Below are 12,762 nucleotides of genomic sequence, written 5' to 3' on the forward strand. Positions count from 1 at the left end.
TTGGGTCTTCTAAAGCTATGGACATGTCAGGGTAGACATTGAAATGGACAGGTCCATAACATAGACTTGTTTCAATGGCTCCCAGAAGGGAATCATTGAACTCAAGGAACCTTTGGTTACGAAGGGCTAACAACATAGAAGTGTTGAGTCCTTCACGGTGAAGGGGTTTGATGGCCACTTGGACTAAGCCAATAAGGACATAATTATATTTGCGGTCTTTGTATAAATCTTGTAGGGTAAGTGGATCAAAAAGTTGGATTTCTTAAGTTTGTGGGGTAAAATTTATAGTTTGTTCTACGGTCTTGACTGTTTCGAGTTCGAACCAGTCTCGATCATAGAGATCATTTCTTGAGATCTTTGGCATATCCCAACTTCTAAGTCGTCGGTTAATTCTTGAGGTTTGTTCATCATAATCAAGCACATTAGAACTTGTGCTTGCCTCACCTGCCGATCTCATCGACATGGAGCGGGGTAAACGACTCATAATTTGAGAAATCTTAAACTTGGGGTAGTCACCTAAGTCTAAGTTTTAAGATGGTATTTCCAACATGACTTGGGCACAAACGTGGTCTTACACTCTTCTGCCACTCCTCCCAAGAATCCAAAGGCATATACCGCGTCGAAAAACTTAAGAAATAAAATGATTACACAAAAGAAAAGAAATCTGCAAAGAAATAAACCGAATCCACCACCACCTTCTGAATACTTTGTTTCAATTCCAGACTTAGATAACCCTAAGTCCAATTAAATTTACATACTTAGTGAGGGGATCAACCCAGTATCGCTCATAGGTATAGGTTACTTTAATTTTACCTTTTCTATTATATCTCGAATATAGTGGTACTATTTTTCTATATGTTTTCCCTACGAGCTATTTGCACCACTGTGTATCAAGCTTATTGTTGCCTGATCATCACAAAATATTTCCACTAGTCTATTTATAAGATCCAACCCAAATTCATTTATTTTCACCAGTCCATTTACAAGATCTAGCCCAAATTCATTTACTTTCCATATTACAAGCAACTTACTCAGCTTCCAGTGTGTGCCTAGCACCACACCTTTGTTTCTTGCTAGCCCAAGAAACTATTGCACCTCCATATATAACCAAAGCTGAACTTAGAGTCATCTCTATCACCTTCGAAGTCATCATCAGAATATCCAATAATCACAAGCTTTTCCACTTGAAAAATACGATTTCAAGTGTTTATTTCTTTTGATGTACTTCATAATCATTTTTACTGCTTCCCAATGGGCAGAGCCAGGATTACTTTGATATCTATTTACCAAATCGACTAGATAGGCCAAATCCAGTTGTGTACTCAACATCGCGTACATCAAACTACCTACTGCCTGAGCATAAAGTACATTCAACTTTTCTTGTCCTTCTTAGGGACATTGACTTTTTGATAAAGTCTTTCCCAATACTATTAGAGTTACTAAGGGATTGCTATTCTACATCCCGAATCTTTTCAACACAATTTTTTCCTGACTTAAACACAATCTCCGTTGTGTTCGATCTCTAATGATTTGAATTCCTAGAATATAGGATGCTTCCCTCATATCCTTTATTTCAAATCGATTACTAAGTTCGTACTTGATTCTCTCCAAGTCATTTCCAACCTGTTGTATGTTACCAACAAACAATCAAAGAATAGTAAAAAACTGTTCAAAATATATAAACAATTGTCTAATTTGACAACTGTGAATCCTTATTAAAGGGTCATTTAAATACCATGAACATCAAGACAATTGTAATCCGCACAAAGTATATACCAATATACAATATTTTCCTGTCCCATTCCCCGAAAAAACCTTCAGGATGTCACATATAAAAAAGTAGTTTGACATCCATCTGGAACAACTCTAAGTCTAGATTTCAACAAGTGTAAAAAACAATCGAATAGAAGTAAATTTCGCTACCGACAAATAAGTATCATAGTAGTCTATTCCTATCTTTCTGTGTATATCCTTTTGCTACTAACCGGGCCTTGAATTTATCAATAGACCCATCTACTTTGTACTTTTTCATTTGCAAACTATGAAATCTCTACCTTTTAAGGTCATGAGTTTTCATACTTGATTCTTTGTGATAGAAACAATTTCCTCCCGTATGGCATTCCACCATTAATCTGATTCTCGTGACTTCATCGCTTCACTGTAGGTTATAGGATCAACTACTTCTTTCACATCTGTGTCAATTGTATGATAAGATGATTGACATATAAATAAAGGGGTACTCTAGTTTTTTCACTCCCACTTACCCCAGGTTCCGGGTCTTGTCCTTGATGATCAACTTGATCTTTAGGATTTTGGATTCCTTGATTGAAAAAAATTCCTTGTTCCTCTTGAGGGTCAACATCGTAGTCATTGTCAATGACATGCAGGGTTTCTTCTATATCCTCATGCTGCTATTCCTCTTCTAGTTTCTCTAGAAATTCCGCTTCACAACTCTCAGTTATCCCTTTTTCAGGGTGATGGAACCTATATCCTTTTGATCCTTCAGGATATCATATAAACTTGCTCCTGATCATTTTAGAATCTAACTTATTCTTATATGGCACAAGTATTATTAGTACATGGACTACTAATCCTCACTTTCTTAGATTTTCTAAGTTTGGCTTCCTACCTGCCCTTAGTTCATAAGATATAATATTATTATACAACAACATAAATTCATGGAAAAAACAATACATAATGCTGGGCTTTTCCGGAATCACAGTTCTATATGTCAACAACATGATCAAATAATACATAAAGCATACATTAAGTAATTCAAAATCCCACGCACCTTCCATTGCATATTATCAATTTCAAATCTCATATTTTTAATGATTCCATCCAAATGCATAAAAATAAATCTTTAAGCATACTATAAAAAATCCACAAGATTGGTACAAATATCCGATCAACAGGCTCATTTGGCTTGAACAGCCATAATAACTAAGCAAAACCATATATTTGTTTTGTCAAATTTTACGAGGAGTGTAAAAAAAATCAACACTTTCTTTTCACAGGTTTCTAAAAACAAATCCAACAAGATAGAAGTTGAAATCAACTTTTTAGTATGCACAAATATTTTTATATGCTAATATATCATGAGTCTCTGCGACAAATAAAGTATAACAATATTGATTCACCTATTCAAAACCGTATCACAAATACATAATTCTTCAACTAAGAATAGTTGTAATGAAACAACAAAGATGACCACTAATATGAAAGAATTAATAAAAAATGACCACTAGGCTAGTAAAATAATAAATTATTATAATCAATTGTTCCATATAAGACAAGAAAAATTGAATATATATACGTACCACACTATTATAATATAAAACATAATATTATGTAAACAACAAACAATATAATAGTGATAAGTAATAAGTGAACCCATATAAAGGTGCATATATAATATAATAAATAGGTATCACTCATGATATTTTTAAACTAATCCACTCTCAAGAGTATCAATATACGGAATTAGAATACTTACCTGAGACGATACGGCATCAAAAACAAGTTAAGAGAGAGAAAAGGATGATGGGGAGGAGATCGGTTTCCTTTATCAAAAAAAAGAAGATCGGATTCTGCCTTAAGGGGGAGGCGATGTTGTCTCTAACCTTCAATGCAAGCCAACGACGACAACGATGGAGTAGCTTTTACAGTTTTGATGGATGAGCAAGCGGGGATCCCGCACATGCTAGTGCCACCGCCAACAGCAGCGAAGACGAAGAGACACTGGCTAAGAGATAGGGTTGTGTAGCTGTAACAAGGCTTGAATCAACCAAAATCGATGTCGTAGCAATTCTCTGAAGAGGGGTTGACGAGATTTGGTGCAAGAGGTTTTATTTGCACAGGAACTACACTATCAGTCGCCATGGAAGGAGGAGTTCAGTCTAGATCCAGGTAAGGATCCATGTCGGGGAAGAAATAGTCTCCAGATTTCAAATCCTGAGCTTCGATGAGCTTATTTGGTTAGGATTTGGTAACAGCCAAGAAGCGGCCTCGGTTTCTTCTCCGTCACCGTCCGCATCTTTGAGGTCATCGTCATCGCAATCATCACCGTTAGATTTGACGGGGACGAGGAGGTTAATTGCCTTAGACTTGACGACGGCGGCGGCGGTGGCGGTGGCAGGTTTGTAGAAGGGGACGACTGGGGATCGTTCGTGTCGGCGAGCGAGTGGGTTTGCCGAGTGAATGTCACGGTCACAGGTAACACATAGAGCTGCGGCGTCGGCTTTGCAAGCGAAGCTTGCTGGGGCTTGCTCGCAGACATCGCACATCCGCACGCGCTCGTGACGGGACGCAAGCTTGTTAACTCCGTGGACCTTGGCATCACAGCGCAAAGACAAGACCAAGGATCAAAGGCAGATTTGGGAAGGGAACTGATATTGAAGTTGAGTCGATCGAATCTATAGCTCTGATGCCATTGTTGTGCATAGTCTACTGTGAGCGATCTCCAAAGAATGTAACTGCCACTATCAGAACACAAAAAAACAGAGAGAGAATAGTAGAGTGACGAGGTGGTCTGGGCTCCTCAGTTGCTCTTTTTATTATTCTAAAGTCTATCTTATATACATTATACATTTATAATGTTACTGTTAGAGAGTAACGGTAACCCAAAAAATCAGGAATCGTCTTCATCATATTTCTCTCCACACATTTCGTGCTTTATGAAATAATTATGTTGGTGGATTAGGCCAACGTGACCACATCACCAATGGTAGAAACCATCTTTACTTGGGCCGGAAAGGAGGATACGTTTGGAACTCTTATCCTTAACCCAAAAAAAAAAACAAAAACAATTGGGATGGAATTCAAAGAAAACAGAGTTGTCAGTAGCAAACTTTTGGACAGATAAAAGATTTGGTTAGAGAAGGAATATGTAAAAGTTGAGATAAAGTAAATGAGCGAGAGGGAGAAGAAAGAGTAAAAGAGCCAATGCGGGAAATGGGTAAACCCTTACCATTACCAACTTGAACCTGATCTGAACCTACATATGCTACCGCGGAGGACAATTGATGGAGCTCTAGGGTGACGTGGTGGGTGGCCCTTGTATGGGGGAACCATGTATTGGGTGGAGATGGGTATGGGAAGGGGGAGGTGTAGTGAGCGGCTGATTGAAGGGAGGGATATGGGTATTGATAGGTCGGAGATGGGGATGGGAAAGAGAGACAGGTGGTAGGTGGCGGGTAGGGTTGGGGACGACAAAAGCATGATGCAACATTATGATTTGTTCTATTGCAAATCTCACACCATAAGTCGGCTCTGGTGAGTTTGGCCACCACGGCCATGGCCACCACGGCCATGGCCGTGACTAGAGGAGCCATTATTGGATTTGGTCTGAGAAGAATCAGTGGATTGCTTTTGAGTGTTATGGACAGACGGGGTGTCGTTGCTCTGCTCTGAGTCTGTGATGACCATTTTTTAAGGATGTGCTATGTAGAAACTCATGGCTAAGTAGCAATGAGTGAAGATCAATATAGGAAATTGGATCAGGTCGAGAGAGGAGGGTGGAAATGTTATCCCTCAACTCTGTCCTCAAGGCACGAAAAATATAAATATTAAAATCATCTGGTTGGAGAGGTTTTCGTGCAGCACTTAGTTCATCAGTAATAGACTTTGCTCGTTGGTGACTGAATCATCTGGTTTCTGAGTCAAGTCTTGAAGAGCAACATGAAGGGATAATATACGTGTTGTGGATGGAAAGGCAAAGGCATGAGACAGAGTGTCCCATATTTCTCGACTTGTGCTCTTGCCAATCACAAGAGGAAAGACTTCCTCAGAAAGGGATGCGATAAGTAAGCTCATGAGCATGGAGTCTCGTTGCTTCCATGAAGCAGCAGCGTTTGGTTCAACAGGGCAAGAAATAAAGCCATTAAGATAATCATAGGGATTCTGCCCATTGAGAAAAGGGATGAGCTGAGTCCACCAAAACAGAAAATTCCTGGATTTGAGCTTTAATGAAATAAAGTGGTGAGCATGATTAATGGAAGGGGAGGGAGAAAGACTGATGGAGGGTGGCGGTAGTGGTGTAACAATGGTGGAGAGAGTGGTGGGGTGGGGTTTTCTTCAGCCATGAGAGGAGAGGGGGATAGAGAGTGGGAAAGAAAGGTGAACCCAAGCCTTAGGATTTTTGGGAGGGGAGAGGAGAAGAGGCTCGTTGGAGTTTAATTATTTTTTGAATATTATTTTCCACTATGTGTTGACAAGAATCGTTGACATATATACATGATTGTAATATTGCCTTATCAATTACAATTGTGAGGAATAAGGAAACCTTCCATATGAGCAAGGATAGAATCCTTATGACAAAAGGAAAGTGAGTCATAGGATGAGTCATCATATCTTGTACATAGATGGAAAGATATGATACAAATATGATACGGTTGAGATTCAGAAGCAATAGAAAAAGAAATACCAGGATTGAAGGATTCATATTCAAATGGTATTTTTTTTTTGGAAAATACTAAATTCATTAAGCAAACTCAGTTATGGAATAATTCTTACCGAGGAAAGATAAGTTTACAAGAAATAAAGGTGGGGTAGGCCACCATGTTCTAGAGAGGTGGAACTTGGCAGCCCACCTGCAAGAAAATGTGTTTCCTTGTTAGAGGATCGAGAAATGAAATTAAACACAATAGAATTAAAATCTAAAGCTAGAGCTAGAATATCATCCACAATGGAGCATGTCGCCCAATCTAGTGACAAGGACATCCCATTCAAGGCCCCAATTAGACCTTTGCAGTCTGAAAACATTGCAACCTTTAAGCAATCAACACTTTGGGCAAGCAGTAGGGCGTTCCGGACTCCTTCAGCTTCAACTGCAACTGCTGATGCTGAAGATCCCCAACCAAACTTGCATTTTGCCGCAATAAAATTTTTTCCTCTATAAAAAATAATAGCTCCTCTTCCTCCTTTCTTGGACTTCGAATTCCAGGCTCCATCAGAAAACACCAACACAACGTCAGCTGCAAAAAAAGGAAGGCTAAAATTAGAAGTGCAATAGGGTGAAAAAGGGCTCCTATTGGACAAGTGAGGATTAAATAAGCATTGGGAACCCAATCTACCTTCTTCCATTGTATGATGGAAAGCTGAAATAATAGCAGTTAATCATGAATTTTCAAAATTAAACACTACCTTGTTCCTTGACTTCCAAATTTGCCAGAACAAAGAAGACCACTGGATGTGGTAGTCTCTTTGATCGGACAATCTCTAAACTTTTCCAAAATGAAGCTTACCAGATCAATATACTCGGTCCCATGAAAGGTGGAGGAATCCAGACAGAAAGGGGATACCTACTAGCATGATGCCGCAAAGGAGCACCTAAAAAGAGCATGGACCACAGTTTCTTTCTCCTCATTGCAAATAGGACAGATGGCTGAATGAGATATAGATCGGAGAAAAAACAATTTATTTACAGCCAAAGCATTAGCACAACACCTCCATAGAAACATTTTTATTTTTGATTGAATATCCAATTTCCATAAACCCTTTCAAAACAATGAAGTATTAGACGAAGAAGAAGCAACTGATGATAATGCCAAATCATTATTTGAATTAATTGTTAAATGATATGCCGATTTATCTGAAAATTTACCTGATTTGAAAGGTCACCAATACCATGAATCTTCTTTGGGAGTGATGGGTAAGGGAGTTTGCAAGATAGCCTTTGCTCTCCTCAATGGAAAGAAAGAGTATATGAGAGGGGCATTCCACTATTTAGATGGAGAGTGAATAATGCCTGCAACTTTATTAATGGAATCATTGTTTGGGGGACATAGAATCCTTCCTCCAAGGAGAGATGGGATCCAAGGACCATGGATGGATGTGAATTTTCCATCACCAATGGCCTTTTGGAGACCGTCACACAAGAGGGACCTCCCTTTCAAGAGACTCCTCCAAGTCCAAGAACAACCATGCTTGGGTTTAACATCCGAAAAAGAAGAGGAAGGAAAATATTTTCCCTTAAGAACTTTCACCCAGAGGGCCTCTTCATTAGACATAATTCTCCAACATTGCCAAGCCAAAAGGGCCAAATTAAAACTTTGAAAATCTCTAAAACCTAGGCCCTCATGGTTTTGCTTCTACAAAGCTTGTCCCATCTCAACCAAAAGACCCCTTTACCTTCTTTATCTTTCCACCAAAAATATTTGAGACATCTATTCAATTTATTACAAATAGATAAAGGGAGCAAGAACATAGACATGGGATAAAGGGGAATACTTGTGGCCACTGACTTCATAAGGACTTCTTTCCCTGCAGAGGAAAGCAAACTCTCATTCCATCCAACAAGTTTAGATTGGACCCTCTCGACAAGACTAGAAAATAAAGTTCTTTTTGTCCTCCCAAATTCTGTGGGGAGACCGAGATACTTCCTATGGATAGGCACAACCTTAAACCCCAGGATAGAAGAAATATCACATTCCAACTCAGAAGACACAATTGGACTAAATAGGACATTTGATTTAGCAACACTAAGCTCTTGCCCAGACACCAGACAAAAGTTATTCAAAAGGTTCATAATGATGTTACTCTCCCTAATACCAACCTTAGAGAAAAGTAAACAATCATCAGCAAATAATAGATGAGAGACACCTGGGCCAAATCTACTGGTTTTAATACCATCGAGCTGATTTTGTAACTCATATTCAAATGGTATGAGTGAAGCTTTCTAGGCCAATGATCTTCCCTTTTTATTTGATGGAGATGTCCATCGCATGACCTGTTATCTTTTGGCGTAAGATGGGAGCAGTAGTAGCAAGATCTATCTTTGTAAAAAGGGTATATCCGGTGCACAAGGCTCTCGCATATGCAATGTTGGGGGAGAACTACTCAGTCTTATCCCGAGAATGTCGAGAAGATGTTTACAATTAAAAATTAAATCGTTCATTAGGCTCTCTTTGGTATCATTTTTCTTTTTTCTTTTTTTCTATTTAACCAAAAGCATTAATGAAAATCATTTTTTATCAAAACATAAAATTGGTTTGGTAATTACTAGACAAAAATGGTTTTTTGTGAGAAATTGATTTGGTATCCCTATATGTAAAATGATTTTTTGAATAAATGAGTGAAGAGATTTTCCCCTTCACCCATCTTCCTCGTAACTCTCCTCCCCTTTCTCTTTTGTAATTTGCTGCAACTTCTTTCCCTCTCATCCTCCCTCTCCCTTCTCCTCCCCTTCTTATTCACCCTTGTCATCTCTCTCTTTATTTTTTTCTTTCTCAAATGATTTCAGATATGCTCAGATCTGAAACCAAAAATAGCCCCAAGGGCCTTGTTGCAACCTATTGAAGCCAACCCTCAAGGGCCAACACCCGTGGCTGCTACGTGTGGTTAGTCATGGCTAGTGGGCAGCTAGTTAGTCCTCTTCTCTTCCACTTATATATCTAAATACCTGCAGAAAATGTCCTTAAAAAAAATGTTGCAATCGATTGATGGAAGGAGAAGAAAAGAATGAAAGTGGGGATCAACTGCTGCTAGACTATTGCTGACAATAACTTCCATTGCCGGAAGTGACGGATTTACAAGGAGGATAACAAGTATGCTAGTGGTTGAGGGTAGGGATGGAGCATAGATGAGTTTCTACTTGTTTTTATTTTTTTAAATAGACGAAATGACATTTTTACCTTGGATTTTGGGAGGTATAAACACTTGCTCATTAATGTTCAGTGCAAAAACAACTACAAATGGTTTTAAGTGAAAAACTATAAATGGATTTCAAGTTCTTTTTTATTTTTGTGTTTTTTCAATATTTTTTTAAATAAAAATAAGCTTCATAAAACAATACCAAACGCAGCCAAAAACAAATTTTGGGGAAAAAATCAAAGAGAAAAATGATAACAAAGAGGACCTAAATGAGGGGCAACGAATGGAATCCTAATGAATATATAGTTGTCACATGGATGTAGTTAGACAGTTATTGGTTGTTAGAGAAAAGATATTAATGTGTGACGCTGTCCATGGCAATCTCTATCTCTATGGACACAATACCATCTGCCCATCAGATCCAAAAGGTTTAAAGCAACAATTCATGAGAGGGCATGCATTTAACTTGAAAATTGTAAAATAATTCCAAGGAATGAAATTTTTTAATCACTCTTTTTCAAATGTTTAGTTTGGATCAGAGAGTCCATCCATACATGATTTTATGATATGGTTTAAACTTAGTTGGGCTATTTCCAGCTAACAATGATTTTTTCTCCCTCCCCTCCCCCTCTCCACCATGGCCAAAAAAATAAAAAAATAAAAAAATAAAAAAATAAAAAAATAAACTAAAAATAAAATAAAAAATTTCGACATTACCATCAGCAGGGAAAACCAACCAACAGAAAAATACATTAAAAGTAAAAGACTCAAAATCGATGTCTGCTTTTTGCATCCGCTAGCAAATCATCTTGCATATGAGGGGGCAAGATAGCAACTCCTCCAGTTAATAGTGGTTAGTGTGTCTATTTGAAGTAAAATCATAAATTTAATGGGAGGTTCCAAGTTTTCAACTCCTATGCTGAATATATATATATATATATATATTAATAGAGGTGTGGATGTGGAGGGAAATACAGTTTCCATGATAAAATTAGGTGCTATCACATACCTTTGTACCTGCTAACTTCACAAGCTGGAGACAAGTGGACTCGGGGCAAAGTGTGAATAAAACCCTTGTTTGAATTGAAATTGACATATCAATGCAAGTTTCTCCAATCATCAAATTGTGCATCAAATATTGGACAGTTTTTAATTGTTTAATCTTGAAATTCCAATTGAGCATACTAAAGGAGCTCCTAAGCGATTTGGTATTTCAGAGAACGGGGTTAGTTTATAGAGATCTCCATACTTGTTACCCCATGAGGATTTGCCTCCTCAATGTCCAAATATATTACTTTCACCTACATCACTTGCAGCAGATATTGCATCTATAGCCTTACTTCTTAACTGAAATATATTATTGTTAGATATGTATGTTCATCAAACCCGGTTTATTAGTAAGACTGTTATTTTCATTTATGCAGGACATTTATTTATTTGGCTTGTAAGTTGTTTCATGGGTTTTCACCCAAAATTGTTCTTAGCTACGGATAGGACCGGACATCTTGTTCACATGGTCGTTACATTGTATGTCACCAGGGAGTTATTCTGGTACATAAATGTAAGTACACATACTGTGTGTAGATTGAGTTCAAACCAACAATTGTTTCTATTCTCTAAGATTCAGTCATGCAGACAAAATGAGGAGAGTGCCTCTTTACATGTAGTCATGTGTCCATGGTTTGATCTGTCAACTTTTGTATCCTCTCTGATCAAATTTCTTGTTTGTTTCAGTGGTTTAGAGACTCAAGATAAGGTTTACTTCTTTAAGGTGTCAGTTTTTATGTTTAAATCAGAAACTTGTAATCCTGATCATATCTATATTGAAAGACTGATGGGAGAAACTACCATCATCAGCATCTCTTTTCAAAAACCTTATATTGAAGGTTAGAGGATAGGCTTCCCTCTGTCTATTAAATACAGCACCACTAGTTAATTACATAAAATGAACTTATTCAATAGCTCGGAATTCTTCTGGTAGTGGTTTTCCTTTTAGAAATGCATTGAACAACACAAGTGATCTCTCTGGCTGTGAACACAAGTGATCTCTCTGGCTGTGAGAATGGAGCTTTGTGAGATGCTCCTCTAATGGTTGCAAAGGAGAGGATATTTCCATAAACTTGCATCCATCCGCCAACCTGAAAATACAGCTATCGAAGTTTTTTGAGGAATTGAATGAAAATCAAGACTAATCAGGCAAAGATCTTAACAGTAGTTTTCCAGTTTGAAAAAGGTGCCAAAATGCAAAATTTTCAATTAGAATTCTTTCCCTCAATCACTCATTGTCTAAAATGCGAGATTATTAGTGATTGCTGTTTTAGCTCATAATAAGTTGATACTAGAGTTGTTCTTAGGTTTTGGCTTCATATTACTTTGAGAAACTCNCAAGGCATCGTCATGCGGGGTCTGCACCCCTTCCAGATCATCGTCTGAGAAGGAGATGACCGTCCCCGTCTTCGCCTTCTTGTTCGACCATTCTGCCACATGTACGCTCCTCGCGTAGGCCTTCGCCTTCCTGGCGGAGACCGAACTCTCTCCTGCGGCTGGGCCTCCACAGATGGTTGTTATAACTCTTGTTGGGCTCTTGTTCTCCTCTCGAGGCCGGCGTTCATCTTCCTCTGGTGTCTGGTTCCTCCGCCGTTCTTGATTTCCTCTGCGGACGAGCCCCCCTCTTTCATACCGACCTGCACCATCTCTTCGACGGTTATCTCTCCGGCCAGTGCCTTCTGGCGCCAGCTCTTTCTCCCGGTCTACAAATCTGCCTAAGTATCCCCTTCTGATCATTCCTTCTATCTCCCCCTTGAGATGCCAACAGTCCTCGGTGTCATGGCCGTGGTCTCTGTGGAAGTGGCAGTATCTATCCACATTGCGTCTTTCGGGATGCCGCCCCATCTTTCTTGGCCACTTCATGGCCCTGGCATCTGGAGAATCTTTTATCTGCATTAACACCTCTGTTCGTCTACGGTTCAGGGGTGCATACCTCTCAAACTTCCTCGGTGGACTGGGGGCCCGACTGCGCTCGGACTTTCGTCTTTTTCCTTCTTCGATGGGTTTATCATCAACCCTTAAGGGCCTCTTCCTCGCCGCCTTCCTTTCGACTTCTTCATCTGCCTGGAGGGTTTCTTCCATCTGGATGTACTTATCACATCGCGCCCTCAGCTCGGTCAGATC

The 12,762-nt window shown here is 38.9% G+C and overlaps 1 protein-coding gene across 1 annotated transcript; it reads right to left on the bottom strand.

Moving 5' to 3' along the window:
* Positions 1 to 3,947: 3,947 nt before the first annotated feature.
* LOC122073685 (zinc finger protein CONSTANS-LIKE 4-like) lies at positions 3,948 to 4,286 on the bottom strand. The gene has a single exon (XM_042638312.1). The coding sequence runs from the start codon at positions 4,284 to 4,286 to the stop codon at positions 3,948 to 3,950; it is 339 nt and encodes a 112-aa protein (XP_042494246.1).
* Positions 4,287 to 12,762: the final 8,476 nt, after the last annotated feature.

This window comes from Macadamia integrifolia, chromosome 3 (assembly GCF_013358625.1).
Source record: "Macadamia integrifolia cultivar HAES 741 chromosome 3, SCU_Mint_v3, whole genome shotgun sequence".
Lineage (NCBI taxonomy): Eukaryota > Viridiplantae > Streptophyta > Magnoliopsida > Proteales > Proteaceae > Macadamia > Macadamia integrifolia.